At 52.1% G+C, this 25,201-nt stretch overlaps 1 protein-coding gene across 1 annotated transcript in view; it reads left to right on the top strand.

Annotated features, from left to right (window-relative positions):
* SAMD11 (sterile alpha motif domain containing 11) overlaps window positions 1-25,201 on the top strand; it is a 77,252-nt gene that overhangs the window by 6,904 nt on the left and 45,147 nt on the right. Inside the window, exons 3-4 of the mRNA XM_053962809.1 lie at window positions 13,156-13,334; window positions 17,250-17,300. Of these exons, the coding sequence (XP_053818784.1) occupies window positions 13,156-13,334; window positions 17,250-17,300 (230 nt within the window). The remainder of the gene's footprint in view (window positions 1-13,155; window positions 13,335-17,249; window positions 17,301-25,201) is intronic.

Below are 25,201 nucleotides of genomic sequence, written 5' to 3'. Positions count from 1 at the left end.
GAGGTTTGTTAGTTTGTTTGCTTTTCCTTCCCTCCTCCCCCCTCGTGCATTGTCCTGCCCTGTTTCTCCTGTGCCCAGTCTGCTTCCTTTATCTGGAAAATGTTTTGCTCCTCAGGAGTCCTGTTTGGCATTTCCCTCCCTTCTCCCCTCTAGGGGAAAGCATCATCTTCACCTCCCCAGCTGAAGAATTCACTGCTCTCCCCATTTCAGGGCTGCTTTTCCCTGTTAGGACACGCTCAGCTCCCTCCCCTGCAGAGCTCATTGCAGCCCCTCTGTCCCAAACTTGTGTTTTCCAGCTGAGGGCAGGGAAATCCCCTCTGAGGGGCTCACGAGTGCTGCAGGATCAGGTGCAGTCTGTAAATAAACCAGAGCAGCTCTGCTGTGGCAGTGGAGGTGTCTCTGTCCACCTCCCTGCTCTGCCAGGGCACTGCATTTCCTTCCTGTTGTTTTTGGCTCTTGTTTTAGCCAAACCAGTGAGGACAGGGAGGAAATCACACATTCCCCTGGGTCAGAAATACAGTCTGGTCAGGGGTTTTCTTGTAACAGTGTCAGAGGATGAGGAGGGATGAATGGAGGGAATTCCCAAGCACTGGAAGGTTCTTGCTCATTTATTTTGCCTCTAGCCCATGGGAAAATTGTAGCTTTTACTTTATTTTGCCCATGGATGCAAAGCCACAGGATCTGGGAAGGCCACCAAGCCCAGATTTGCCCTGTTTTTGGATTAGCTGCACAGAAACACTGCTGCACGTCAAATCTCTCATTTTCAGATGTCAGGAAAGCTTCAATCCCTGTGCAGAGCAGGTTCTTTACTCTCCTGCATCTCCAGCTGGGAGGAAACTCACAGGAGCCCCCAGCAAGCAGCCCCGTCCGTGGAGGCAGTGTCACCTTGGGGTGACACCCACAGGCACCAGCCAGGGCTGAGAATGGGGATTCCAGAGAACTGGGATGCAGGAAACCTTGAGAGCTTCTGGTGATGGAAGAGCCACGGGGCAGAAAACACAGCAAAACGTGAAAGATTTCTGGTGACAGAACTGCAGCAAAGTTGTGTTTGCTTGGAGCTGGAGCTGGGATTGATTTCAACAGCAGCTCTGGGATTTTAAAGGACTTCAGGACCTCTAAATCAGCACAGCTCCTCGGTAGGAAACTTGGCAGTTCCCTCTGAAGAGCCAGAGTTCCCTGCCTGGAGTGTCCTGGCCTGGGGTTCGTGTTTCTCAGAGCTCTGGGGTGGATCCCACCCCAGATCCTGCTGCTCCCTGCCCAGCTCTGCCCATCAAATCCCAGGAGCTCCCCCGTAACCCCAGCCCTGCCTTTTATCCCGAGATGGATGTGATAGGTGCCACTGGCTGTGGGAGCTGCTTTTTGCTGGGTTGCCAGGGCAACCAGAGATGGCCCCTGAAGACAGGAAAGGGCAAACATTCCTTTCTGCTACAGTCTGGAGCATCAGTGATTGAATGAGATTAGATGGAATTAGATAATCCTGAAATTCTCAGTGATTTGATGCCAGACCTTTATTAAATAAGTAAAAGTACCAGCCCTTATAATAAAAATGAATTCTTTTAGATCAATAACTTTCCCCACTGCTCGTCACAGCTGTGATTCTTGAGATCTCTTTTTCTGTGGCATGGGGTTTTTTAGGTTTTTTTCTTCTCCCAGAAGGGACAATAATATCAATTCCTCTTTTATTTCCCCCTTGTGATTCACCCACTTAACCCTGAAGTACCCTTGCAGAGGAAGGCACTGCAGGGTCCTTCAGGGGTGATTCAGTGCACTGGAATTTACAGCTCTGGGGTTACTTAAACACTGCACACCATTACTCTTAGCTATTAGAACGTTTCAGAGTTGAAGAGAGAAAATGAAAATACATGAAAATGTGCCAGGAATGGCTGGGCAGTTTTTTGTTCCTTGTGTGTCCCTGCTCTTGGGGCCTCCTCCACGCCTGGCCTGTTGCTGCTGGCTGCAGAGGGACTGATGACATCGTGTGTGTGGGTTAAAATGTGGGTTAGAGCCCGAGTGCAGGGTGCCCTTTGATCCCAGTCAGGCAGGATTTCCATCTCTCTAACCCCCGACTTCCTTTTCATCCTCAGACTGGCAGGGCTCGCATCAGAATCCGCTGCGCCCCACAGGACACCCAGCAGAGCATGGGAAATTTGGGGGGTTCTGCCCCTCAGGCAGTCCTGGTTTCTATCAGGCTGTGTTGGCCCTTCCAGAGCAGAGGGTTGATTTATTCAGAGGGATTTATTTTATTTTTGTGGTGCAGCTCCAGACACCCCTGCTGAGGGTGTTGCAGGCACAGTGGACAGTTCACGGTCTCACAGCAGAGCCTGGCTGCTCCTCTGCAGAATGCTTTTAATTCTGAATTAAAATCCAATTCATTTTCTAATTCCTGCATTAGCAGTGTGATTTCTTAAAACATCTCTGGCTTGAAATTCATGAGCTGCTCATGCAGGTCTGGATCTGGACTCGTTTGTATCAGCAGTGTGGATCTGGGGGTTTTTTTTGTTGTTGTTTTTGAAGTCTCACCTTGCTGTGATGGATTTCTCAGGCATAAGTTCAGTTAAGAGTAATTCCATGAGGCTGGGGGCCATTTCTGTCCCCTGGTGTGTGCAGAGGGCAGAAATCATCCTTGCTTTGGGAGGATTTAGTTCTGCCTTTGATGTGTCTGCTGTTGTCTTTAAATCACTGTAGGACCTGCAAAAAGCGTGTTTAAAGGATATTTGAAATGATGTGCTCCAAGTTGCTGTGCTTTTCCTTCAGCTGAAAAACTTCTGTCCTGAGAGTCATTCTGGAGGTGTGGTGGGACTCCTCCAACCCCCTGCACTGCTTTTCATGGCACGCTCTGGAAGCAGGAGAGAAAGCTCATTTTTTCCCCCCATATCATAAGGAAATACTGACATGGAGCAAAGTGAGAGAGAGGGAGGGACAGAGGAGGCTGAGAAATGGGTGCTCAAGGCAAATTGATCTGCACTGGGAAAAACCCCACCCTCACCAGCAGGAGAACAGGACGAGGGGCTCATTTTTAGGGTCCTGGAATGGTTTGGGTTGGAAGGGACCTCAAAGCCCTTAAATCTCATTCCAGCCCCTGGGCAGGGACCCCTTCCCCAGCCCAGGCTGTTTGGGGGATTCAGGCAGGCAGAATTCTCCCTTGCAGGGCTCTGATTCCACATTCAGGAAGTTGTGTGGTGTCAGAGCAAATACCTCGCAGAAATCCAAGCACATTATGTTGGCACTATTGTCTCAGCAGAAAAAGATATATTGGTTTAACATATTTTCCATTAACAAGCTTTAATTTGCATAAATTATATCACCCTCTGTTAATTTATTATTACTTGTTCGGTTTCCTCTATTTCATTATTTCTCCTGGGGGTTATAAAATTACTTGGATTATTCTGCTTAAGCTTTTTAAAATACAGTCACAGTGCTGTGTTTTCCCATTTACCTTGTATTTCCTCATTGTTCTGAGGCTCATTAAAAATCTGAGTGAAGTGTCTCAAGAACTTCCCTGAATGAGAATCCTGGATGTCTTTGAGAGGAACGTACCCAAGTTTGCTGATTTAAACCCGTATCATTTTGGAAGTTTCCATTTGGACACCTCCTAATTCACCGCTGGAATTAAAAGTATTTTGTGTCCATGCTGTGTCAGGGCTGGCTTTTGCTCCCAGTGCAGAAACAAAACCAGGTTTGTGTGGGAAGAGCGGGGGACAGGGAGCCTCAGCAGCTCAGGTGGCCCAGCCTTGTGTCCCTCTCTGGGAGCTGCTGTGCTGTGACTGCAGGTGAGGCAGGAGGGAGGAAAACCAGGTGTTGGCTCTGAGCAGCAGACAGCAGGTGAGAGGCAGCAGCTCCGGAGCTCCCAGTGCACATTCCTGGCTCCAGAGAGCATTCCCGGCGTGGGAAGGGCAGCAGGGCTGCCAGCCCGGGGCTCTGCCTGGCACTCAGCTCCGGGGCAGGCACAGCTCACCCTGGTGCCCTTCCCTTGTCCCTGTGCCAGCTGCCCTCCTGGGCTGGGTAAATAACACCCAGGGATCAGCCAGCAGTGAAGGGGCTGAATTTCCCTCTGCCCAAATCCCACCTTGGCTGCCTCGGTGAAAGAATCCGCGGTTGTTATTCCTTTAACTCGTGTTTTTACAATACTGCTCTTGTCTTTTGTTTACCTTCCCGACTTCAAATGCGATTTCAGAGGGGATTTTTCTGGAGTTCCAGCTGGCACCCAGTGTCCAAACAAAGCCAGTTTGTGTGCCTGGTGTTGCTTTGCTCTTGCTGTGTTTGGGAAGGGCTCACCTGCCTCAGCAGCGTGCACAGGGAGATCCAGCTGAGCCTCTGGGAAGCTCTGCAGGGATTTGTCCATCTGATCCCTGTTTATTTTAATGGGGCATTTACTTCTCAGGAGCTGTCTGTCAGATCTGAGCTGGTGTCTCCAGAACTAAGGGGTGTAAGAGTTTGACCTTACTTTGATTTAACCCCTATTTTGGCCGTTTCTCCATCAGAATTTGGGTTTGAGTTGGGCTTTGCCTGTGCAGAGATTACCCTGTGGAGTTCAGGGGATGTTGTGCTGTGCTCCGACATTTGTGTTTTACTTTGGCTTTGAGCTGGAGTGAGGGAAATCCAGAGAAAGATTCCTGGAGCAGGATCTGTCCATGGCAGGGCTGTCCTGAGCTGGGAACAGGAATTCCAGGAGCAGGATTTGTCCATGGCAGGAATTCCAGGAGCAGGATTTGTCCATGGCAGGGCTGTCCTGAGCTGGGGACAGGAATTCCAGGAGCAGGATTTGTCCATGGCAGGAATTCCAGGAGCAGGATCTGTCCATGGCAGGAATTCCAGGAGCAGGATTTGTCCATGGCAGGAATTCCAGGAGCAGGATTTGTCCATGGCAGGAATTCCTGGAGCAGGATCTGTCCATGGCAGGAATTCCAGGAGCAGGATCTGTCCATGGCAGGAATTCCAGGAGCAGGATTCCTCCTTGGCCTTTCAAGCAGGTGTCACTCTGGGACTGGGTGTGTGCAGGGCACAGCCAAAGCTGTGAGCTGCAGGTGGTGACTCCTGCAGGAGGAAGATGTGATGGGAAACACACCCAGGGTGGGATTTCACTTTCCCTTTGCCAGCCTCCTCCAGTGCAGGTGCTCCTGGGGTGACCCAGAGCTGCTTAGCAGAGCACAAGAGGATCAGGAGGCCTCAGAGGAGTCTGTGTCTGCTGCAGCTGCAGGGGGGGAATTAGGATTGGCAATGACATTGGTAGAGCTTGTGTTTGGCTGGGGTTTTTGTGTTTTTTAAGAGGCCTGGAAGATCAGCAGGTAAATATTAAACTGGGGCTCGGTTTGCTGTGCAGGGAGGAGGGGGAGCAGTGCCACCCGTGGTCTCACAGCTCCCCTCCCTCAGCAGGCTCAGCCAGGTGTGTTGTACCTGAATTTACCCAGGCAGAACTCCATCCAGGGACTTCCCAAGCCCAGCTCAGCGTCATTCCAGCAGGGAAGGAGCCCCAGCCTGGGGTGATTGACTCGTGCAGGACAAACCCAGAGTGTTCACTCTGAAAGCTGTGTGCTTTTACTTGCCTTCCTGCAGATGTGCTGGGTTTTAAAGCAGGGCACGGCAGCTGCAGAATGGCCATCAGCAAAATCCAATTCTGCAGCAAGTTCTGCTCTAAAAATGAAGGAAATCTCCGAGACTCACAAACAGGTGTGGGCACAGCGTGTCACTGTGGGTTTGTGTACAGCAGATGAGGGCTGGGGGCTCTGGGGGAAGGAGCTGCTGGAATTCCTGCAGGAATCCCCAGCTTTGCTGTGCCACTGCTGCAAGGCTCTGTCCATGGTGTCAGTGCTGCTGCCCCTGGCCCAGCTCTGCTTCCCACCCTGGGTGATTCCTCAGTGCCCCAGAGGGGAGAGGCCATTTCCAGATAAAATGTTCCACCTTCAGAGCTTCCCCTCTGTTTTACTCCAGTTAACTTTGGAGTAAAGTTAATGGTTTTGGTTCTGGTTTTCACTCCCATGTGAGATTAAGGGCCTTTTCACCTTCCCAGAAAACTCTTCCCTCTGGCATTGCTTCTTTTTCTTTCTTCCCTTCCAGCTTCTTGTTTTTCCCTCTTTTGATGAATTATTTACCTCTCTAGTATTTTTTTTTTATATTCTCTTTGTGTTTACCTTCAAAACACACAACTCCCAACACTCCCCACATCCTCCCGTGCTCGTTGGGGAGCCACTGTATTTATTGGTCATTCATTTCCCAGTGTTATTTACAAATAAAAATGCTGTAAAATCCTGTGGTGTCACCTGGTGGGGCTCCCAATGTGCTGAGCCAGCTGGGCGTGTGTTCCTGGTGTTTTTTGGAGTACAGGGTTTTATCCTTTGTAGCTGGGTGTGTGTTCCTGGTGTTTTTTTGGAGTACAGGGTTTTATCCTTTGTAGCTGGGTGTGTGTTCCTGGTGTTTTTTTGGAGTACAGGGCTTTATCCTTTGCAGCTGGGTGTGTGTTCCTGGTGTTTCTGGGGGCCCAGGGTTTAATCCTTTGGGTTTGTTGGTGCTCACAGTGTCAGGGATCCGTGGTTCTGGTGCTGGGAGTGACCCCAGGTGCTGGCAGAACACACCTGAGAGCAGGCAGGGTTGTGCTGGGGCCAGGATGAGTCCCCTCAGGTGTGCCCTTCCTTCCAGGGGCTCCCAGCATCTCAGGTGTGCCCCACCTTCCTCTCAGCACCCCCAGGGGCTGGGGGCAGCTCAGTCCTGAGCAGTGCCAGGGGCACGGGAGGGATGCCCCAGCCGAGGCAGGGATTTGGGGTTTCCCTCAGCCTGACGCTCCCAGCCCCTCTCCCCGCTCATGGATTCACTCCGTGCCTCGGCTGGGAGCAGGGGCTGCAGCTGCAGTGCCAGCAGTTGCTCAGAACGAGTTAATTTTTTATTGGATTTGAGTCAGGCTTCGTGGGCCCGAGCCACCCCCGGGCCCGGAGCCGCAGGGACTGGCTGCAGATAATTGACTTTCTGTGCTGTGGCCACCTCCATCAGATTCACCTGAGAAACCTCCCCGGCTCGGCCGTCAGGAGGAATTAAATTAAACAAATTAACCCAATTAAACATGCCCTCCTCAGCCCTGGGGCTGTTAACCCCCCCCCCTGCAGACAAACAAAAAGCAGAATAACTCAGCTCTGGAGCCTGCTCCAGCCCAGGGCAGCCCCACACCTGCAGTGACCTCCAGAACGGGCTCCAGGCTCTGCCCCAAAGTCCTTCCCTCCTTAGGGGGTGAGGTGTGTGTGGGGCTGCTGCTGTGGCAATCCTGCAGCTCCTGCCCCAAAAATCACAGCAGGGCACCTCAGCCCAGCTGCTCTCCTGGGAGCCTCCCTGGCTCCTCTTCCCTGCAAAATGGCAGGATCCAGGTGAAAAAAGGGCCTTGCAGGGTGTCCCCAAAGGCTGTGACGAGCAGGGATGTGGCCAGTCCCCAAAGGCTGTGAGTGGCCACTCCAGCTCTGCCCTCTGTCCCCAGCTCCTTGGCCTTGTGGCTGCCTGATCCCAGGACTGAATCTCTTTTAAAACAATTTATTCCCATTATTCTGCAGAATGCCTTGGTCTGGTACCAACGTTTGCTTCCAGCAGCCTCCTCTCTCTGTAGTCAGGGTAAAAATAAAAACCCCAAACCCTCCAGTTGTGCTTGGAGCCCTTTGCCATCCATCAGCCAGGGGTCACAGGAACTGCAGCTCATGTGCTCAGGTCTCGAAACCTGCAGGAAATCAGTCTTGGTTACACGTGAAATAAAGCAGTCTATGGGGAAAATAACCATAAATGTTCATTATTTGTACAGGAAAATCAATTTGTAGGCCAATTGACCAAATAAAGTAATACAATTTGCTGGGAAATCCCCCAGGTGTGGCAGGCAAATCGCAGAGCAGGGATGGAGGCTGAGGTTTGTGTGGGGAATGAGGGGTGGGAGGGACGTGGGACTGAGGTCTGGATGGGGAATGAGGGGTGGGAGGGACACGAGGCTGAGAAAAGGAGTAAAACTGCAGAAAGGGGCACAGCCCATCGGGGGAGAGGGGGAAACGGCCTCTTCTGGTGGTTTTGCATCATTCAGTGTGTGATAATCAAGGAAGGTGCTGTGGGAGGGGATGGAGGAGCAGGGGGACAGGGGCAGGGACAGCCCTGAGAGCTGCTCTCCTGTTCTTCTGCTGCTCCAGAGGTGCAGCAGCCAGGAGTGGGAAGAGAAGGGGAAATGTCTGAAAGCATCCCCGCCCTTTGCTCCTTGTCTCTTCACCTGAGAGGTGGAGCAGGCAAGGAAAGAAAAAAGGGAAAAATCTGTAAGTTTTGCCTTTATTTAGGAGATGGCAACAGTGATCCACTCTCAGCTGGTGTAAGTTGACTTTTGCTCCATCAGAACTGACTCTCATTGCCTGAGGACCTGGCTTCACATCTCTGCTTCCTTCTTTGCAACCTCAGGCTGAAAGGGACAGAGTCATTTGATGTGGAAACAGACACAGAAAACAAAGAGCAGGACACTTTGCAGCCTCCTTCCAAAGAGGTTTTGAAAACAGGTAGCTCCAAAGGCCTGATAGATTTTCTATCTTAGACCTACCTCCCTTCAAAGCCTGGAAATTCCAATTGGCTTTTCCCAGAAAAGCGTGGCTCTCGCTCTATGAACAGATTATCCTTTGGGCTTTATAACTCACAGAGAGATTCTAAATGGGAAATGTTCCCTTCTGTTCCCAGATCTTGTTCATCTGTCTCTTTAGGGCTTCACAAAGCCACGTTGTTAATTTTGATGGGAAGAGCTGCAGCTTCCCTTCCGGGCAACTTTCTTTTGGGTTAAAACTTCCATATTTCCTTCAGTTACAGCAGGACCCAATTTCTCTGCCTCCACGTGTCATCCTGTGCCCCAGATAACCGGGATAAACCCCATGGGAGAGGGTGAGGGACGGGGACAAGGCAGGGAATGTGGTGGTGGTGGCTTTTGTAGCAGGAGCCTGAGGCACGAGGAGGTCGAGGGAGTTGCTTGGGATTACTCAGGGAAATTGTGGTCAAGGGTGATTTTCTTCTCTCGTGCACTTGGAGATAAAATGCCCCAAAGACGAGCTGGGCTCTGTGCTGGAGCTGAGCTGCTCCCTGACCCAGCTGCTGGCAGCCCAGCCCTCACTGAGGGTGGCTCTGCTGGGGACAGCTGTCCCCTGCCTGCCTGTGCCCCATTTCTCTGCTTTTGTCCTCCTCCACTCACTGCCAGAGCCTGTAAAGCCCTTCCACGGCACTGGTGAAGGATGTGACAGTCCCCAGGAGCTGGGAGAGTCCTCCTGGTCTGCCCTGCCTTTGTTTTCTGCCTGACCACCAGACTCCTCCATCAGCTCTCCCCTGCAGACAGCCTGACTGGCTTTCCCAGGAATTCTGCCTCGTGCCACGTTTATTTGGAAAGTTGAAATCAGTTTATTTTTTTTTTCCCAGAGAAGCTGTTACTCTTTAATAATTGCTGGCTGTTCCCTCCTGCTCCCTCTTGCTTTGGGCCATCCCTCCTGTGCTGGAGCAGTTCCAGTGTGGCACTGGTGTCCCTGGGAGGAGGTGATGGAGGATAAACCCGTCAGTGCCCAGGTGACAGGGCTGGGAGGGGATGCCTTGGGACCTGTTTATTCATGGGCTCATCACCAAACCCTGGGCCAGGAGGTGGGATGGGAGCCTGGGCACCTCCTGCTGCCCGTGACCTCTGCTGGGGTGCAGATCCTGGAGAGCCCAGGGCTGGATTTGCTACTGGAACAGTGGGGCTGGGAGCACACTGGGCTAATGAAGGCCCAGGGGACAGGGCAGGATTATCCTGGAAGGCAACCTGACCCTCTCCGAGGTGTTTACACTAATCACAGCTGAAGGTAAATGCAAACTCTGCCAGTTATTCTGCAGGGGGATGTGTGGTCCCCGCTGCTGTGTAATGTCCCTAATTAAAGCCATTCCGCCAGGTTTGTTATTTGGAAAAGCAAAAGAAAAATATCCCAGACTCTCTGAACCTCCCCCTTTCCTTTCCCCTATCTTTATTATCAATAAAAAGAGAGAGAAAATGCTGGCTGGGCTTGAGGATTTCCTTCACATATGGAAGAGATTTAGAATTCTCCTGCTCCCAGCACTGGCAGCTCCCAAACCTCCCCCCAGCATTCCCTGTCTGCTCCCTGTGTTTCCCAGCCTTACCTATGCACACGGGCTGCTTTCTCCTGCAGGCTTTTTTATCCAATAGTAATTATTTTCGAGGGTTGAATCCCGGGCACGTGAATCATCTTGCAAACAGCTTTGATATTTTCACGTGGGAGCAAATTCTTGGGGCATTTGCATTTGCGTGCCTTTTTGGTGGCCCTGGCTTGGCTGCCCTGTGTCCCCAGGGACTGCACCTGCTCCTCTTGGGGTCAGTTCCCACTGGGATCAGCTCTCCAGGCTTTCACTGGACTGCCAAGCCTTTGCTTTCATCTGCATTGTTGTTCTTATTTTGTTCCGTGGAGCTCTTCTTGCCTGGCAGCACTCTCTCTGTTGGGCTTTGCGTGGCTGGGATCAATTAAATTCTCACCAGGGGCTCTCCTGGCCAGGGCCCTTCCCTTCCCTTCCCTTCCCTTCCCTTCCCTTCCCTTCCCTTCCCTTCCCTTCCCTTCCCTTCCCTTCCCTTCCCAGCTGCTCTGGCCCTGCTGCAGCAGCTCCCAGGGCAGGAATCCTCTGCTCCCCTCCCTTCCTGTGTCTCCCCCAGGGCTCTTGTGCAACTCCTTGGGTTTGGGGATTCTTGGATTCTTGGCTGGGAGGCCTCAGCTCCGGGAGGGGTTGGATGGAGCAGGGTTTGGTTTTGTAACTCCTCTGACCCCGCAGAGCGGAATTTCCCCGGAAGGGAGCAAACCCCGCGGTGTTTCCCACCTTGCTGGTGCTCCTTTCCTCTCCTGACAGAAAAATCAGGTCTCCAGACTGCTCCACTCCTGACCCTGCTGCTGTTCCCAAGTTCTTGGTTGTTTTTTTTTTTTGGTTTTTTTTTTTTTTTTTTTTTTTTTTTGTTTTTTTTTTTTTTTTTTAATTGCAGCTGCATCTCTGGACTCGGGTAACCTTAAATAATGTAGTAATGTGCTGGGACCCATCTGATTTTTTCCCGGGGAAAGGAAATACTCCTGGCTGTGGATTTTTTTTTTTTTTTTTTTTTTTAAAAACAAAGCCACCCCCCAACCCTGACAATACTTCAGAGGCAATGAGAGCAGTTAATGGTGTCAGAAGGCCCTGGTGGGATGGGCTGGGGAGGCAGGAGCAGAGGGGAAACGGGGTTATTGACTCCAGCTGTGCCTCGTTAGCTGCAACCAGAACCCACAAAATTCACCTTGAGCGAGGTGTGGAGGGAGGGGAGCCTCGAGACCAGGCTGTTCTGCAGTGCCCTCAGCACTCACAGGGGCTTTGGAGGACTGAGGAGAGGAATTTATTAATTAAAGAGAGGAAAAGGCATGTCCTGCTCCCCCTCCGAGGGCTGGGAGAGGAGGACACAACCTCCAGGAGGATCCCTGAGCTGAACCCCTGAGTGTTGGGAAGCACCTCTGGCTCCTCTCAGGCATTGCTGAGGTTGGTGGAGGTTCCTGGGCCATAATTCTGCATCAGCACCTGCCCTGCCCGTTCCCTCCCAGGTGTGTCTGACGAGCTGCTCCTCCCTGGGGATGTTCTGGAGAGGATTTTGTGCTCGCAGCTCGGACCAGAGCCCTTCCCAGGCAATGGCAAGACAATTGATTTTGGAGCAGGTTCTGGGCCAGGCTTCTGGCTACGTTTGTGCTTAATTTGAAAGTGATGTGTGTCTGCTGCTGGATTCCTCTAAGCAGATTAGGGAAGTGCAATTGATTCCAAACTGGCTATAGATGAGTATAAAAGGCAAAATTGATTGGCTCCGTCTATTTTAATTTTCTGGGGACCTTGTAAATAAATAAATAAATAAATAAAACACCCTCCAAACCTGAGGGTAAAAATACAAAGCAAACAGGACTTGTAAAATTGTGTTGTTGGGGCCGAAATTTCTGGGATTTACAAGGAACAGCCCTGCTTCTTCCCCCCTTTTGGCTGAGTTTGCTCCTTTCCTGAGGTGGCTTTGGGCAGAGGCTGCCCTTGGGGTGCATCCCCTGTGTGCACAGGGAGGGGCAGGACTGGAAAAGCACCTTGAACACAAAAAACGTCTGAGGGCAAGAGGTGCACAGCTCATGAGTGTGTGGCTTTCCCCACATTTTCCCAATTTTATGCCGTTTTTGGCCCACTGCTCCCCTCTCCCCTGCTGCTCACAGACTGTTCCTGGCTGGGACCTGCAGCTCAGGGGGAAAAGCCACTGTGGCTCCTGGGGTGATGCCTTCCAGATGGGTTTAGCTCGTTATCACAGCGATTAGGGCTGCCCTTAACGACCACAACTGGAATTTATTGACAGAGGTAAACAGGTTCTTGTTTGGTATTTGTGGAAAGTTCTTAATCTGGTTAATTAAAAACACCTGGGCTCTCCTATCAGCGTTCCTCCCCTGCAGAGAGCCTGACTGGCTTTCCCAGGACTTCTGCCTTTTTGCCAGGTTTATTTGGAAAGTTGAAATCAGTTTTTTCCAGAGAAGCTGTTGCTCTCTAGGTGCTCCTGTGCATTTACTGGCCCTGTTCACACACCTTTCTCCCTGTCCAGGGAATGGGCACAGAGCTGTGGCCTCGCTCGCCCTCGCTGAGGTTCCTGTCCCAGTTCCATGATTTTACTGGCTAAAATTACAGATTCTGTGGGGCAGTGGCACTGCAGCCTCCCTGGTTTCCAGGGTGTTTCCCTGCTGCTGGCAGGTGTCCCTTTCCAGCCCTGGATCACCTGGAGCATGACTTCCCTGGGCTGCTGGCAAAGCTTTAATTGGATGGTGACGTGGAAATACTCGGTGGGAAAGGTTCTGGAGGCAGAGGTTGGTGCCTCATTGTGCTGCCTCCTTCTTTCCTCTTGGTGAGGGTCAGATGCAGGCTGGGCATGAAGGGGTGGGAGAGGCTGGAAGTGCAGGGCTGGGTCAGAGCTGGAAAAATGAGAAACAGAAGGGCCTGTGCTGGAAAGTCCTTTGCAAAGTGACAAAGTGTGAGCCACGTGTGACAGCTTTGGCTTGTCAAAAAGAGCTTTTCGGCAGAGGTAAACAGGTTTTTGTTTGGTGCTTGTGGAAATACCGAGATTCCTCACCAGATCCTTGTTTTCTTCTCTTTCCAAACCCATCCCAGAACCGGGGCCGCCTGGCAGAGAAGAGGACTATCCCCCTGCCCCCCAGCAGGGTCCCCAAGAAAGAGCTGAGCTCCATTTTCTCCCACAGCGAGGACAGCGAGGAGAGCGACAAGAGCAATGGGCAGCAGCCCGAAGTGAAGCAGGAGGAGGATCTGCACATCAGTATCATGAAAAGAAGGTACCTGCAGGCACTGCTGGGTGGGGCACAGACACAGAGACCTGGGCAGGGCCCTGGGGAGCCAGCACTGCCCCGTGGAGTCACCTCCAGGGCTGCAGTCCCACTGCAGAGGGCACATTCCTGCTCACACAGGGCAGCTGCCGGGCATTTTTCACTCCTCTTTGGAGTTTGCACTCCGGGTTTGCAGATTATCACTTGGGTCCCACTCTCTGTCCAGGGCTCCGTGGCTTTGTGGCCAAGGAGTTGCACGGGCCAAGAAATCATCTGTGGGCTTCAGCTGTGTGAAGTACAGAGGTGTGGGGGCCCCAAATCCTGGCTTTCAGTTGTGCTCAGATTCTGATGTAATTGAAGCTGGGGGGGTTCAGTGCTGGGGAGCAGAGTTTGGGAAGCAGCAAGGTGTGGGGTTTTTTTTTGTTTGATGACACAGCAGCAAGGCGTGGGGTTTTTTTGTTTGATGACACAGCAGCAAGGTGTGGGGTTTTATGTTTGATTACAAGTGTCAGAGCATCCTGAGAGCCTCTAGGAGCAGGGCAGCAGTGATGGGGCTGCAGCAGAGAGGAGGAGCTGCTTGATTTGGATCCTGTTCTTCTCAGTGCCGTGAGCATTCATCCTGGAATTGTGCAGTCCTAGAGGAAGAGGAGAAGGGATTGTCTTGAGTAACTGGTAACCCTCACCTGGGCACTCCTGGGAGGCCTCAGTGCCCTCAGTACTCAGCTGCAGAATTCCAGGTCCTCCCACCCTCTGAAAAAGCAGGAATTTCAGATCTGTAACCCCAGGAGAACAAAGCCCCAGAGGCGCCGTGCCTCAGCCCCCCGTGCAGATCACTGCAGCTCAGCTGGGTTGTCATCTCCCCGTGATGCACAGCAGGGCTCAGATCCCGAGACAAGCCCTATAAAAACCGAGCAGAGGGAGCTGAAGGGCTGTAATTGCTTTTCTGGTGTTTTATGTGCTCCTTGCCTGGCAGTAGAGAAGCTGCTTCCCCTTCCCCTCAGACAAATGCTGGTACCCTCAGCAGCTGAGGGCTCGGAGCAGGGAGACAGAAGAGCAGCCAGCTCTTCCCATAAACCCTTAATTACAGTTCAAGTCCATCACTGCAGCTGCCCAGTGCTCCTGCTGGAAATGGAAAGGTGTTTTGGGATGCACCTGGGCTGCTCAGGAGCTGCTGAGCACAGGGAACCCTGGCAGTCTGTTTTGGTGAACTGCCCTGCTCCTCCTGCCCCTTTAATGATGCTTTTAATGCTGCAGAATTGCACTGCTAGATTGCCTCATTAGGAGGGAGAGCAACACGATAACTGTAATTGATAATGCTGGGCCCCCCAAATACAAAGTGCCCTTATCTCAAATCTTTAATTACTGTAATTGCTTTGCCTTGTTTATGAGGAAATGAAGGAGGAATGTTTGGCAGCTCTCAGGCAGGGATCCCCAGCCTGCCGTGGCTGTGCTCTCCAGCACTTTGTGTCTCTTGGTTAAGCTTTATTTCCTTGCAGGAGAGCAGGATTCTCCCAGCTGGGTTCAGCTCTCCCTGCTTTTGTGCACTTGTTCTTCTCCTTTCCCTGCGAGCTGTGCTGCAGTGTGGGGGGCAGAGCTGGGCTGGTGGGGCAGGCAGAGTTCCTGTGAGGGCAGGAGCAAGGGAAAAGCAGGAATTCAGTGCCCAGGGAACCTCTACTGCTCCCAGCCCAGCATTTATCCCTCAGATGGGGTCCCCAGCCCTCCTGCCCCAGTGAGGGGGAGACTGGACACTTCAGCTGCTCCAGGGCCTCGAGTGGGGGGCAATGACCCCCTCCTGCTGCCCTGGGGTGGCTCTGGGGATGTCAGGAGCAGCCTGAACCCCTCCTGCTGCCCTGGGGTGGCTCTGGGGACAAAAGGAGCAGTGACCCCCTCCTGCTGGCCCTGGGGGTGCCTGGGGTGGCTCTGGGGATGTCAGGAGCAGCCTGACCCCCTCCTGCTGGCCTGGGGTGGCTCTGGGGACATCAGGACCAGCCTGACCCCCTCCTGCTGGCCTGGGGTGGCTCTGGGGACATCAGGAGCAGCCTGACCCCCTCCTGCTGGCCCTGGGGTGGCTCTGGGGACGTCAGGAGCAGTGACCCCCTCCTGCTGGCCCTGGGGTGGCTCTGGGGACATCAGGAGCAGCCTGACCCCCTCCTGCTGGCCCTGGGGTGGCTCTGGGGATGTCAGGAGCAGCCTGACCCCCTCCTGCTGGCCCTGGGGTGGCTCTGGGGACATCAGGAGCAGCCTGACCCCCTCCTGCTGGCCCTGGGGTGGCTCTGGGGATGTCAGGAGCAGCCTGACCCCCTCCTGCTGGCCCTGGGGTGGCTCTGGGGACAGCAGCAGTGGCACAAAGGCGCCAGAGCCCAGACACGACAGCTGGGCCCTGCAGGGTCTGTGCCCCATCTGCTCCTGCCTTAATTCACCTGCTGTGTCCTCCCCCCAGGCTGGGGCTTTACTGGCCCCCACTGAGAGCAGAACTAGGTTAAACTGGGATGGGGAAGCTAGGCCAGGCCTCAGCAAACCTGTGCTTTGCTCCTGCACCCCTGGACGTGCCCCCTGCACACCTGGCACTACCAACACCTCCTTACTGATTCCATCACTTGGCCTGTTCCTCTTTTTCCTGTTCCCAGTTTTCCTGCTGCTCTGAGGGCTGGGCACTGGTGCAGGAGAGAGTCTGGGGATTAGAGCTGGAGTTGGAAGTTTCTTGGCTGGTCCCTCACCCCAGCCTTTGGCAGTCCTGTTGCTGCCCTCTGGATTGTCCCAGCCAGCAGAGGAGGGGAGTGGTGCAGTCCCCATCCCTGGGAGTGCTCCAGGAAGGAGCTTGTGGCACTGGGCTCGTGGTTCAGTGTGAACGTGGCACTGCTGGGTCACGAGTTGGACTGGATGAGCTTCGAGGGCTTTTCCAGCCTTAATGATTCCACGATTCTGACTTAGACTGCACAAATTCCACTGCTCTGCAGCAGTTTGGGGAGCTTTGACTTCCCTCCCCTGGCAGGGAGATCCCACCCAGCCCTGATAAATGCATGAGCTCAGCCTGGGAGCTCCCCAGGCCGAGGTGCAGAGCGCCTGTCAGGATCCCCGGGATGTTATCCCAGGAATCTGCAGGCAGATGGGAGCCAGGGGAGCCAGGGAGGAAGGCTCAGCTCTGACAGCAAGCTCCTCACACGCTGCTGGATTTCAGCCCAGCATTGTCTTGTGGCTTGATGCATTTAATTCCTGTTTTTATTATTATCTTTCGCTGGTGTGGGAGGGGAGGGAGAGAGGAGAAATGCAGTGACAGCATCTGGGATTGAGCAGGGTGGGTCAGGAACAGCCTCAGCCAAGTCCCCAGCAGTGGGATGGGGTGAAGGATGAGAGGGAGGCTCCAGCACCTGCTCCCAGTGCTGGGAAGGTGTCACTGAGCTCATGAGGACGTGGAAGAAAAGGGGAAAACAGCCCCTGACTTCCCAGGGATGCTGCAGGGTAAAATACCCCAAACAGCACAAATTCCCTTCTTGGCCAGGAAGATGTGAGAGCAGCAAAAAAGGTGGAGTGTGGAAAGGAAAGGAGAAGGGGCTGGATGAGGCAGGAATTGGGGCTGGATGAGGCAGGAATTGGGGCTGGAGGAGGCAGGAATTGGGGCTGGAGGAGGCAGGAATTGGGGCTGGAGGAGGCAGGAATTGGGGCTGGAGGAGGCAGGAATTGGGGCTGGAGGAGGCAGGAATTGGGGCTGAACCAGGCAGGAATTGGGGCTGGACGAGGCAGGAATTGGGGCTGAACCAGGCAGGAATTGGGGCTGGAGGAGGCAGGAATTGGGGCTGAACCAGGCAGGAATTGGGGCTGAGGGGCTCTGGGGGTCCCCAGGGTGGAGCAGGGTTTCAGAGGCCAGAGATGAGCACTCAGCCCGTGCCTCTGACCTCTCTTTTTTTGTTTGTTTGTTTGTTGCAGGATTCACACCCACTGGGATCTGAACATCTCCTTCCGAGAGACCTCTTGCAGGTACCATTTTTGGGCACCTCTCTGTATGGTGGGCTGAGAGTTTCTGATTTGTTGCTGGGTGCTGATGGATGTGAATGAACATTTCTGTCAGTTCTGGGGTTTTTTTGTTCCTCATCCTCCCCTTCCCACACACCCTCTCTTTTGTTTTTATTTTGGGGGAAGTTGTGGGAATAACCAGTCCCTTTTACACTGGAAGAGAGAATTGATGAGACTTCTGAAGAAAGCCCAATTTTGCTGTGTTTACTCTGGTCCCAAGAAGGTGGAAATTCATAAATTGAAGATCTCTGTGAATATTCCTCTGTGGCCCCTGATATCCTGGGTGTGGTGCATTATCTTCAGGTGCTGCCAGCAGTCACAAACTCTTCTAATCTTTTAAAGATCCAGAAATTTGCACTAAAACCTGGGATTTTGAAAGGTCTCTTTTATTCTGGATTTCCAGATCAGGAAAATCCAGAGTTGTAGAAAACTGCTCGGTTTTTAGAGGGGGAACAATAAACCTGAGCAGCTGGGAAACCTCTCAGGGAGGAGAAGACAGAGCAGGAGGAGGCAGCTGAGGGCAGGGTGAGGATCTGGGCTTCTGGGGAAATCAGGATCTGCTGGCAAAGAGCAGCCCAGGGAGAAATTGGAGTTTGGCTGAGAGGGGTTTTTGCTGTTTTGTGTGAACCTGTTCAGTTAGAGGTGGGGAAAAGGGAAAATAATACCACAGGTGGAGCAGAGGACAATGTCCCTGTCTTTAACTGACCACTGGAGAGGGAATTAAACCTTGGCCATGGGAATGAAGGTGGGACATCCACGTGGACTCATCCTCCAACAGGGAACAGCGAGGGCAGAGGAATTCTCTGGTATTTAACTCAGCACAGACTGTGGCTCTGAACCACAAACCCCCACAATTCCTAAATTTTCCAGCGTTAAGAGCACAAACCCCACCCCACGGTGAGCACAGTGAGCCAGTGCAGCAGCTCAGCACCCATAAAAACAGGTTTTGGAAAGGCAGCCTTGGAATAAAACCCCTGGTTAGCTGCTCCAAGCTTTTGGGACTCTCAAATACAAAAGGATGGATTCCTTCCAGGCAGAGCCTCTCATGCTAAATTTCAGCCCAGAGCAGAGTTTTATGGCTGTTATAAACTCCTAAAAGGCAGAGGTTTGGGATGGAAGTGCTGACAGTGCCTTAATTAATGGCCCTGTGAGCGATGATTCTGCACAATGGCAGCTGAGGGTGCCAACACCTTTGGAAATTAGAATCCCAGTCTTAAAAAAATAATTCTGAGCTTGGAGTGCGTGGAATAAAATAATGGTGTGATTTTTATGTCAGATTTATTTGCTGGTCTTCCTCAACTTGACTGTTCCCTTCAGTTTAGCTCTGTCCTGGAAGAAACCTCAGTAATTCCCCTTGGGAACAGAAGTTTTGCTTTTCCTGAGGAGTCCAGCTGTCAGAAGCTGCCCAACCAGCCCATTTAGAAGGAAAAAAAAAAAAAACAAACCCAAACTGGTTATGCTGTGTGGTAGAGGAAGGATTTTGGGTTTAAATGGCAGGAGAGAAAAAGCTTTTCTGTATTTGAGTGGCCCAAATTGCCAGCACACAGCCCTGCAAAGCAGATCTCAGTTCCAGCACGGGCTGGCAGGAAGGTTCAGCTCTTTGGCTGTCAGTGACCTGCCCTGTTGGGTGTGCACGTTGGTGAATGTGGGGCAGCTGCTAAAGGGGAATGGAGCAGGGCAGGCAAGAGGAAAAAGGACATAAATCAGGCTGAGGGGGAAGGAGGAGGTGAAAAATACCTGGGAAACGAGATGGCAGAAGCAAAGAAAATGGGAAATGCAGTGATTTAGCTCCTTCCTTTGGAAAGGAGAGCAGAGAGGGGAAAGGAGAGCAGGGGAGATTGAAAAGCAGCTGTTGGTGGAGGTGTCAAGGCTGCTCCTGACTCAGCAGAGCTCTGCTGAGTGACACAGGTGACGTTACCTGCCACAGCACTGCTGCTCTGCCCTGCCCTCCCCGCACTGACAGAGGATGCCTCTGGGGCTGCCTGCTTTTATTTTATTTTTTTTTTTTTTCCTAGTAAGCTTTTCCTTTCTAATCTCTGAGACCTGAAAAGGGGGGGCTGAAAGGTCAGAGGGAGTTTTCAGCAGCTGGAGGCTGAAGGTGAGCCCTGAGCAGGTGCTGCTGCAGGGCTGGGCTCTGCCAGCTGAGAGCCCTGGAGCTGCAGCAGGGAGGCCAGGCAGGGCCAGAGGGAGCAGTGTCCCCAAACAGGGACCTGCCTGTCCCCTCTGGCAGCCCCTGATTGCTCCCCACCTGGGAAAGCTGCTGCTGAGCTCGACAAGCTGAAGTTTTGCCCATCAGATGAAGTCAGGGAAGAGGAGACTGGGGAGATGCCAGCTGTGTGTGGGACTGCAGAGCTGTTCCCACAACTCCTGGGGACTCTGGGGGACAGTTTGGTTCTTGACTCCGTGGAAGACTTTAGAAGTCCCCAGTGAGACACCACAGATGTGTCAACCGTGGCTGGCACTGGCAGGAAAAGGACATTTATTTAATATCAGGGTGAATTCAGCCCATCCAGATCATTCCTGCCCTGGGTTTGGGCAACGGGCTGCTCAGGGAAATGCTTCAGTCCTCATGCTGGGCTTTCAGGAATCAGGCACAGCACAGGTACCCGAGAGGCTTTTCCCTTTCCTGCAGGGATAAGGCCAAACAAGGAGAGAATTTGGAGTGATGAAAAGTATGACTTAATCTGAATTAATGATGTCATCATCATTTCATTAGCAGCACTTTCTGTTCTTGCACTCATTCCCAGGAAGATTTATCTGGCTACAGGGGTGGGGTAGGGAAAGGAGACCATTTCTGGACCAGCAGGGATTCAAATGCTGAAGGGGAATGGGAGCTGCTAAACCAGCTTAAACTTGCATTTAAAGCTACAGTTGCATTTCAAATAAAGGTGAGAAGAGCTGTTAGATTCCTGCAAGAAAAGGGCAAAGTTTATTAAGAGTAATTCTGGCCATGTTTATCCCCTGTCTCTGTCATCTCTGGTGCAGCTGTCATGGGACGGGGTGATGGACCTTTTTTAGGGTATCCTGAAGGATTTGGGATAAACTGAGCATCTGAAGGCCTGTGTGTATTGGTGAGCCTTGGGAAGAATTCCTGATACCTTTCAGCTCACACAATGCTCAAAGAAAGAACCAATCCACAAGGAACAAACCCTCTGTGGCCCTGGGATGGTTTGGGGTGTCCTGGGCACACCTGGGTGGTGTGAGGGACTCCTGTGGATCCTCCCTCCCCTCCTGCCCCTCCAGCACCAACTAAAGCTGCTCAGCCGAGGATTTTGTAAATATTTCATCAGCTGCACGTGGTGAGTGGAGAAAATGAGGGAATTTGGGGGGTTCAGAGAGCCCTCAGCCCCATCAGCTGTGCCAGCCACGAATCCCTGTCAGTGGCTGAGCACAACATCTCTTGGTGTGTCCCTGACGAGTCCCACACTTGAGGGATCTCTCTCCTCCCCATCTCTCAGGGTGGTGTAATTCCATCTTTTTTTTTTTTTTTTTTTTTTTATTTATGAGCTTGCAGAGAGCTGAATGACAAAGCAGGCTTACAGCAAAAACATCTTCATACTTATTTCCACCTTATTTTGGAGTTGCCAGCCCTACTGATCATTTTTATGAACTGTCATGAGCATTAATGAAATTTTATGGGCATTTTGCTCGGGACATTGCAGGATGATTAATTTGTTTTTTCAGGCTCAGTCTGCAGGGAGATTTAGGGCTGTGCTGCCCATGGGTAGGGCTGGGATTTTCAGGCCTCTCTGCTCCCTCCAGTTGGGAAAACTTGTTTATCCCTCCCTCCTCCTTTCCTTTCCCTCATTTCCCCCTTTCCCTCCCTTGCTGCTGTGCCTGGTGGGTGACATCTCAGGAGCTGGAGACCCCTGGGAGGCAGAGGTGGGATGCTGGGGAATTGTTGTCTGCCCAGTTCATGTCTGAGAAGGACAGAGAGTGACCCAGAGGGCTTTTTACCAGTGGTGAAGTTTGAAAAGTTACCCAAAAGGCCGAGCAACAAAAATATAATAGAAATCAAACATCAATTATAATAATAACAACATACAACACAAATATTTAATAATATAATATACAAATAAACAAATATTTAACAATATATTTATACAATGTGCAATACAGTTTACGTTGCAATACATTTTATGCAATAATAATACATTTTATACAATACACAGTATATTTGTTTATATTTATTTATACAATATATTTGTACAATATCATACATAAAACATGATATACATAGTATATGTATTACACATAGTATATGTATTTATACTATGTATATGTATATCATACATATACATAGTATAAATACATACTATATACATATAGATACATACTATACATACTATAATACATATAGATAATATAATATATATTATACTATACATACTATAATACATACTATATACTATAATACATACTATAATAAATATAGATAATACATACTATAATACATATAGATAATATAATGCATAATACTTATAACAATACACAATAGAATATATAATACAGTATAATAATATATAATACAGTAGAATATATAATTAAAGAATATATTAATTCATATTATATATATAAATGTATATATATTATATGCATATATAATTATATATGTAATCTAAACATGTAAATATAATAGAAATTACATCTATATAATGAATAGATATAAATACAATTTTGCAAGTAAAAATAATAAGAGGTGCCCAAGTGGTGGCTTTCCCTGAGCTCTGCCTGCTGGGTTCTGTCCCGGAGCACAGCATTCCCATGGGGAGCATCTTGCTCCTGTGGCGGGGGGAATTTCCAGGAGCTGCTGTGCCAGGGCTGTGCCAGGTCTGTGCCAGGTCTGTGCCAGGTCTGTGCCAGGTCTGTGCCAGGTCTGTGCCAGGTCTGTGCCAGGCTGTGCCAGGGTTGTGCCAGGGCTGTCCCAGGGGGTGCCAGGGTGTGCCAGGGTGTGCCAGGGAGGTGCCAGGGCTGTCCCAGGCTGTGCCAGGGCTGTGCCAGGGTATGCCAGGGAGGTGCCAGGGCTGTCCCAGGCTGTGCCAGGGCTGTCCCAGGCTGTGCCAGGTCTGTGCCAGGTCTGTGCCAGGTCTGTGCCAGGGCGGTGCCAGGTCTGTGCCAGGTCTGTGCCAGGCTGTGCCAGGGCTGTGCCAGGGCTGTGCCAGGATGTACCAGGGCTGTGCCAGGCTGTGCCAGGGCTGTGCCAGGGCTGTGCCAGGATGTACCAGGGCTGTGCCAGGGTGTGCCAGGGAGGTGCCAGGGCTGTGCCAGGGCTGTGCCAGGGCTGTCCCAGGCTGTGCCAGGGCTGTGCCAGGGCTGTGCCAGGGAGGTGGCAGCGCTGGCAGGGGAGCTCGGGCTGCTCCTGTGCTGCCCCTCCTGCTGCCCCCAGCCCTGCCCTGTCCCCTTGACCCCAATCCCGCCGTGCCCAGCCCGTCGGGGATGGGGTTTGGAGCTCTGGCCAAGGTGACCAGCGCCGGGAGGGGACGGTGGGGCTGAGCTGAGGCTTTCCCTGATCCACATCCCTGCCTCTCCTGCTGACTCAGTGACCCTGGCTTTACTGCTGGGGGCAGGGACGCTGACCTTGGCGCAGAGGCCGCGCCAGGGCACAGCCAGGCGTGCCGAGAGAAAGTTATTCCTCAGAATTCCCTGTCCCGGGGTGACTCCTGCCTCTGCGGGGCTGGAGGGTGGCTAATCCCCCACTCATTTGGTGCCCCGTGTGCAGGGGGGGGACTCAGAGCTTCTGAAACGTTTTTTTTTTTTTTTAATTAGTTTAGGAAATGTTGTGTTCTAGTAAGGAAGAAGCCGAGGGGATTCATGGTTTTATTCCCAGAGCACTGGATTTGGCGTGGTCAGGGCTGGGATGGGGAGTCTCTGTTCCTGCACAGCAGAGACACAACTCACACGTATTTTCCACTCTGAGCTGCCACCATTAACTGGGAGCACCAGGGGCTGATTTTCTGACAGGTTCTGTGCAGGAGGTCAGAGCAGGGAGATAGAGCAGTCCCTTCTGGGGCTTAAAAATCAATGAGTCTGTGATTAAATGGCCCACGGAGGCTGGACACTGCAGGCTGAGGGAAAAGCAGTGATATTGGTGGTGTTTTATGTGGGGGCTGCAGCAGGAATTGCTCTTGCAGCTCTTCCAGGTCCTTGTACAACCCCCAGATTCACCAAAGAGAGGGATTTTTTTTTTTTCCAGAGGCTGCAGTGCTGATGTTTCTTTAGAAATCAGTTATTCTTTTTTTTTTTAAATGCTAACTAGAAGCCCGTGCTGGAGCAGCCCTGCCATCCCACAGCTGTGCTGTCACATCAGGTTGTTTCTCGGGGCTGTAATGATGCAGCAGCACTTACGGACCAACGTGGGTTCTCCTTTAAAGGCTTCCATGAAAAGCTCATCATTCCCTCCCCTGTCCCTGCCTGCTTTACATCCCTCCCGACCCTGGGTTTGGGCAGCCCTGAGGCACACGCTCCTCTGCTAAATCCTGGCTGCCTCGGGCTGGAGAAGCCCTCCAGGGTCACCAGATGCAGCCCTAACCCTGCCAAGGCCAGCAGTGCCCGTGTCCCCACATCCCCAGGGCTCCTGAGCCCTGCAGGGCTGGGCACACTCCAGCACTGCCCTGGCCAGCCTGGCCAGGGCTTTGTTGCCTTGTTTTGGGTGGGGAATGTTCCCTGATATCCCACCTAAACCTCCCCTGGAGGCCGTCTCCTCCAGCAGCCTGTGGCTCTGGCTGGGACGCTGCTCCTGACAGCAGAAATTTGGTTTTTTGTGCTGCTGAGACCAGCAAAGGAAAAACCCCCCTTGTGATTCTGCAGCTTCTGGGGGTTCTCTCATCTCCTTGCAGCTTCTCTGCCACTCCTGGTGCCTCAGCCTGGCCAGGCAGGGTGGGAGCACAGGGGTCAGGGGGGGAAATCACTGCAGAGGGAACGATCTGAGCCTGGCACCTGAGCCAGGTGAGGCATCCTTGAGCCAGCTCCCCCTGCCCTGGCCAGGTCACTGCCCTCGTGTCTTCTGCCCTGCAGGTCTGACATTCCTCCCTTTGCATATTGGATTTTTCCTTTCTTTATTGGAGGGAGGGGCAGAGGGTCGGGACAGTTTTATGGCTGCTGTATTGATCAGTAAAATTTAATATAATCCCTGCACTTACTGGGTGATCATTAAGGGGATGGAGAGCCAGTGAAATGTATTTGAAAAGAAATGTTTTTCCATTTTATTTCCTTCCTATTTTACTTTCTCAGTCTCTCTTCTCTTCCAGTCTCCTGCTTTGCATTCCCTCAGAGATTTTTGACTGTGTTTTCCCAGCTTTCCTCTGATTTGATTATTAGAAGTTACCCACTCTGGTGTGGTGCTGGACCCGTTCCCCACTCCCTCAGCTCTCTTGGAGTTTCTGGACCTGTGGAATTTTGTGCCTGCTGGTTTAGGACTCCCTGTGGTTTTATCTCTCTGGAGCTGCCGTGGCTGCAGGGCCAGCTGGGCTCTGCTGTCTGCTGCCCACTCCTGTGCATCCCCACGGAGCAGAGCAACGACAGCCTGAGCTCCAGACTCCCACGGGAGCAGCCTTTTGGGAGCTGCAGCTGGGTGCAGCTCCTCCCCTCTGCTCGGGGACTGCACTTCTGCTGCCTGGGAGCTCCCTGGGGTGACCCTGGAGCTCAGGGCAGAGCAAAGCTGGCTGTGCCAGCAGGGTGGGAGATCTCTGCCCGGCTCCTTCAGCCTCGCCCCGTGAGGAGGAGGGGGCACGGCGAGCGAGCTCCTGCTCCGTCACCTCCTCACTCGGGGGAGAGGGAGCTGCAGCAAAAGAAAGGCAGCCAGTAGTGAGAATTATTTCCATTTTGACCAAGCTGTCTCCTTCCCCCCTCTGCAGTCAGTCCCCGCA

The sequence above is a fragment of the Vidua chalybeata genome, chromosome 22 (genome assembly GCF_026979565.1).
Source record: "Vidua chalybeata isolate OUT-0048 chromosome 22, bVidCha1 merged haplotype, whole genome shotgun sequence".
NCBI lineage: Eukaryota > Metazoa > Chordata > Aves > Passeriformes > Viduidae > Vidua > Vidua chalybeata.
The sequence above is the reverse complement of the archived record's forward strand: the minus strand, read 5'-3'. Positions and strand labels throughout refer to the sequence as shown.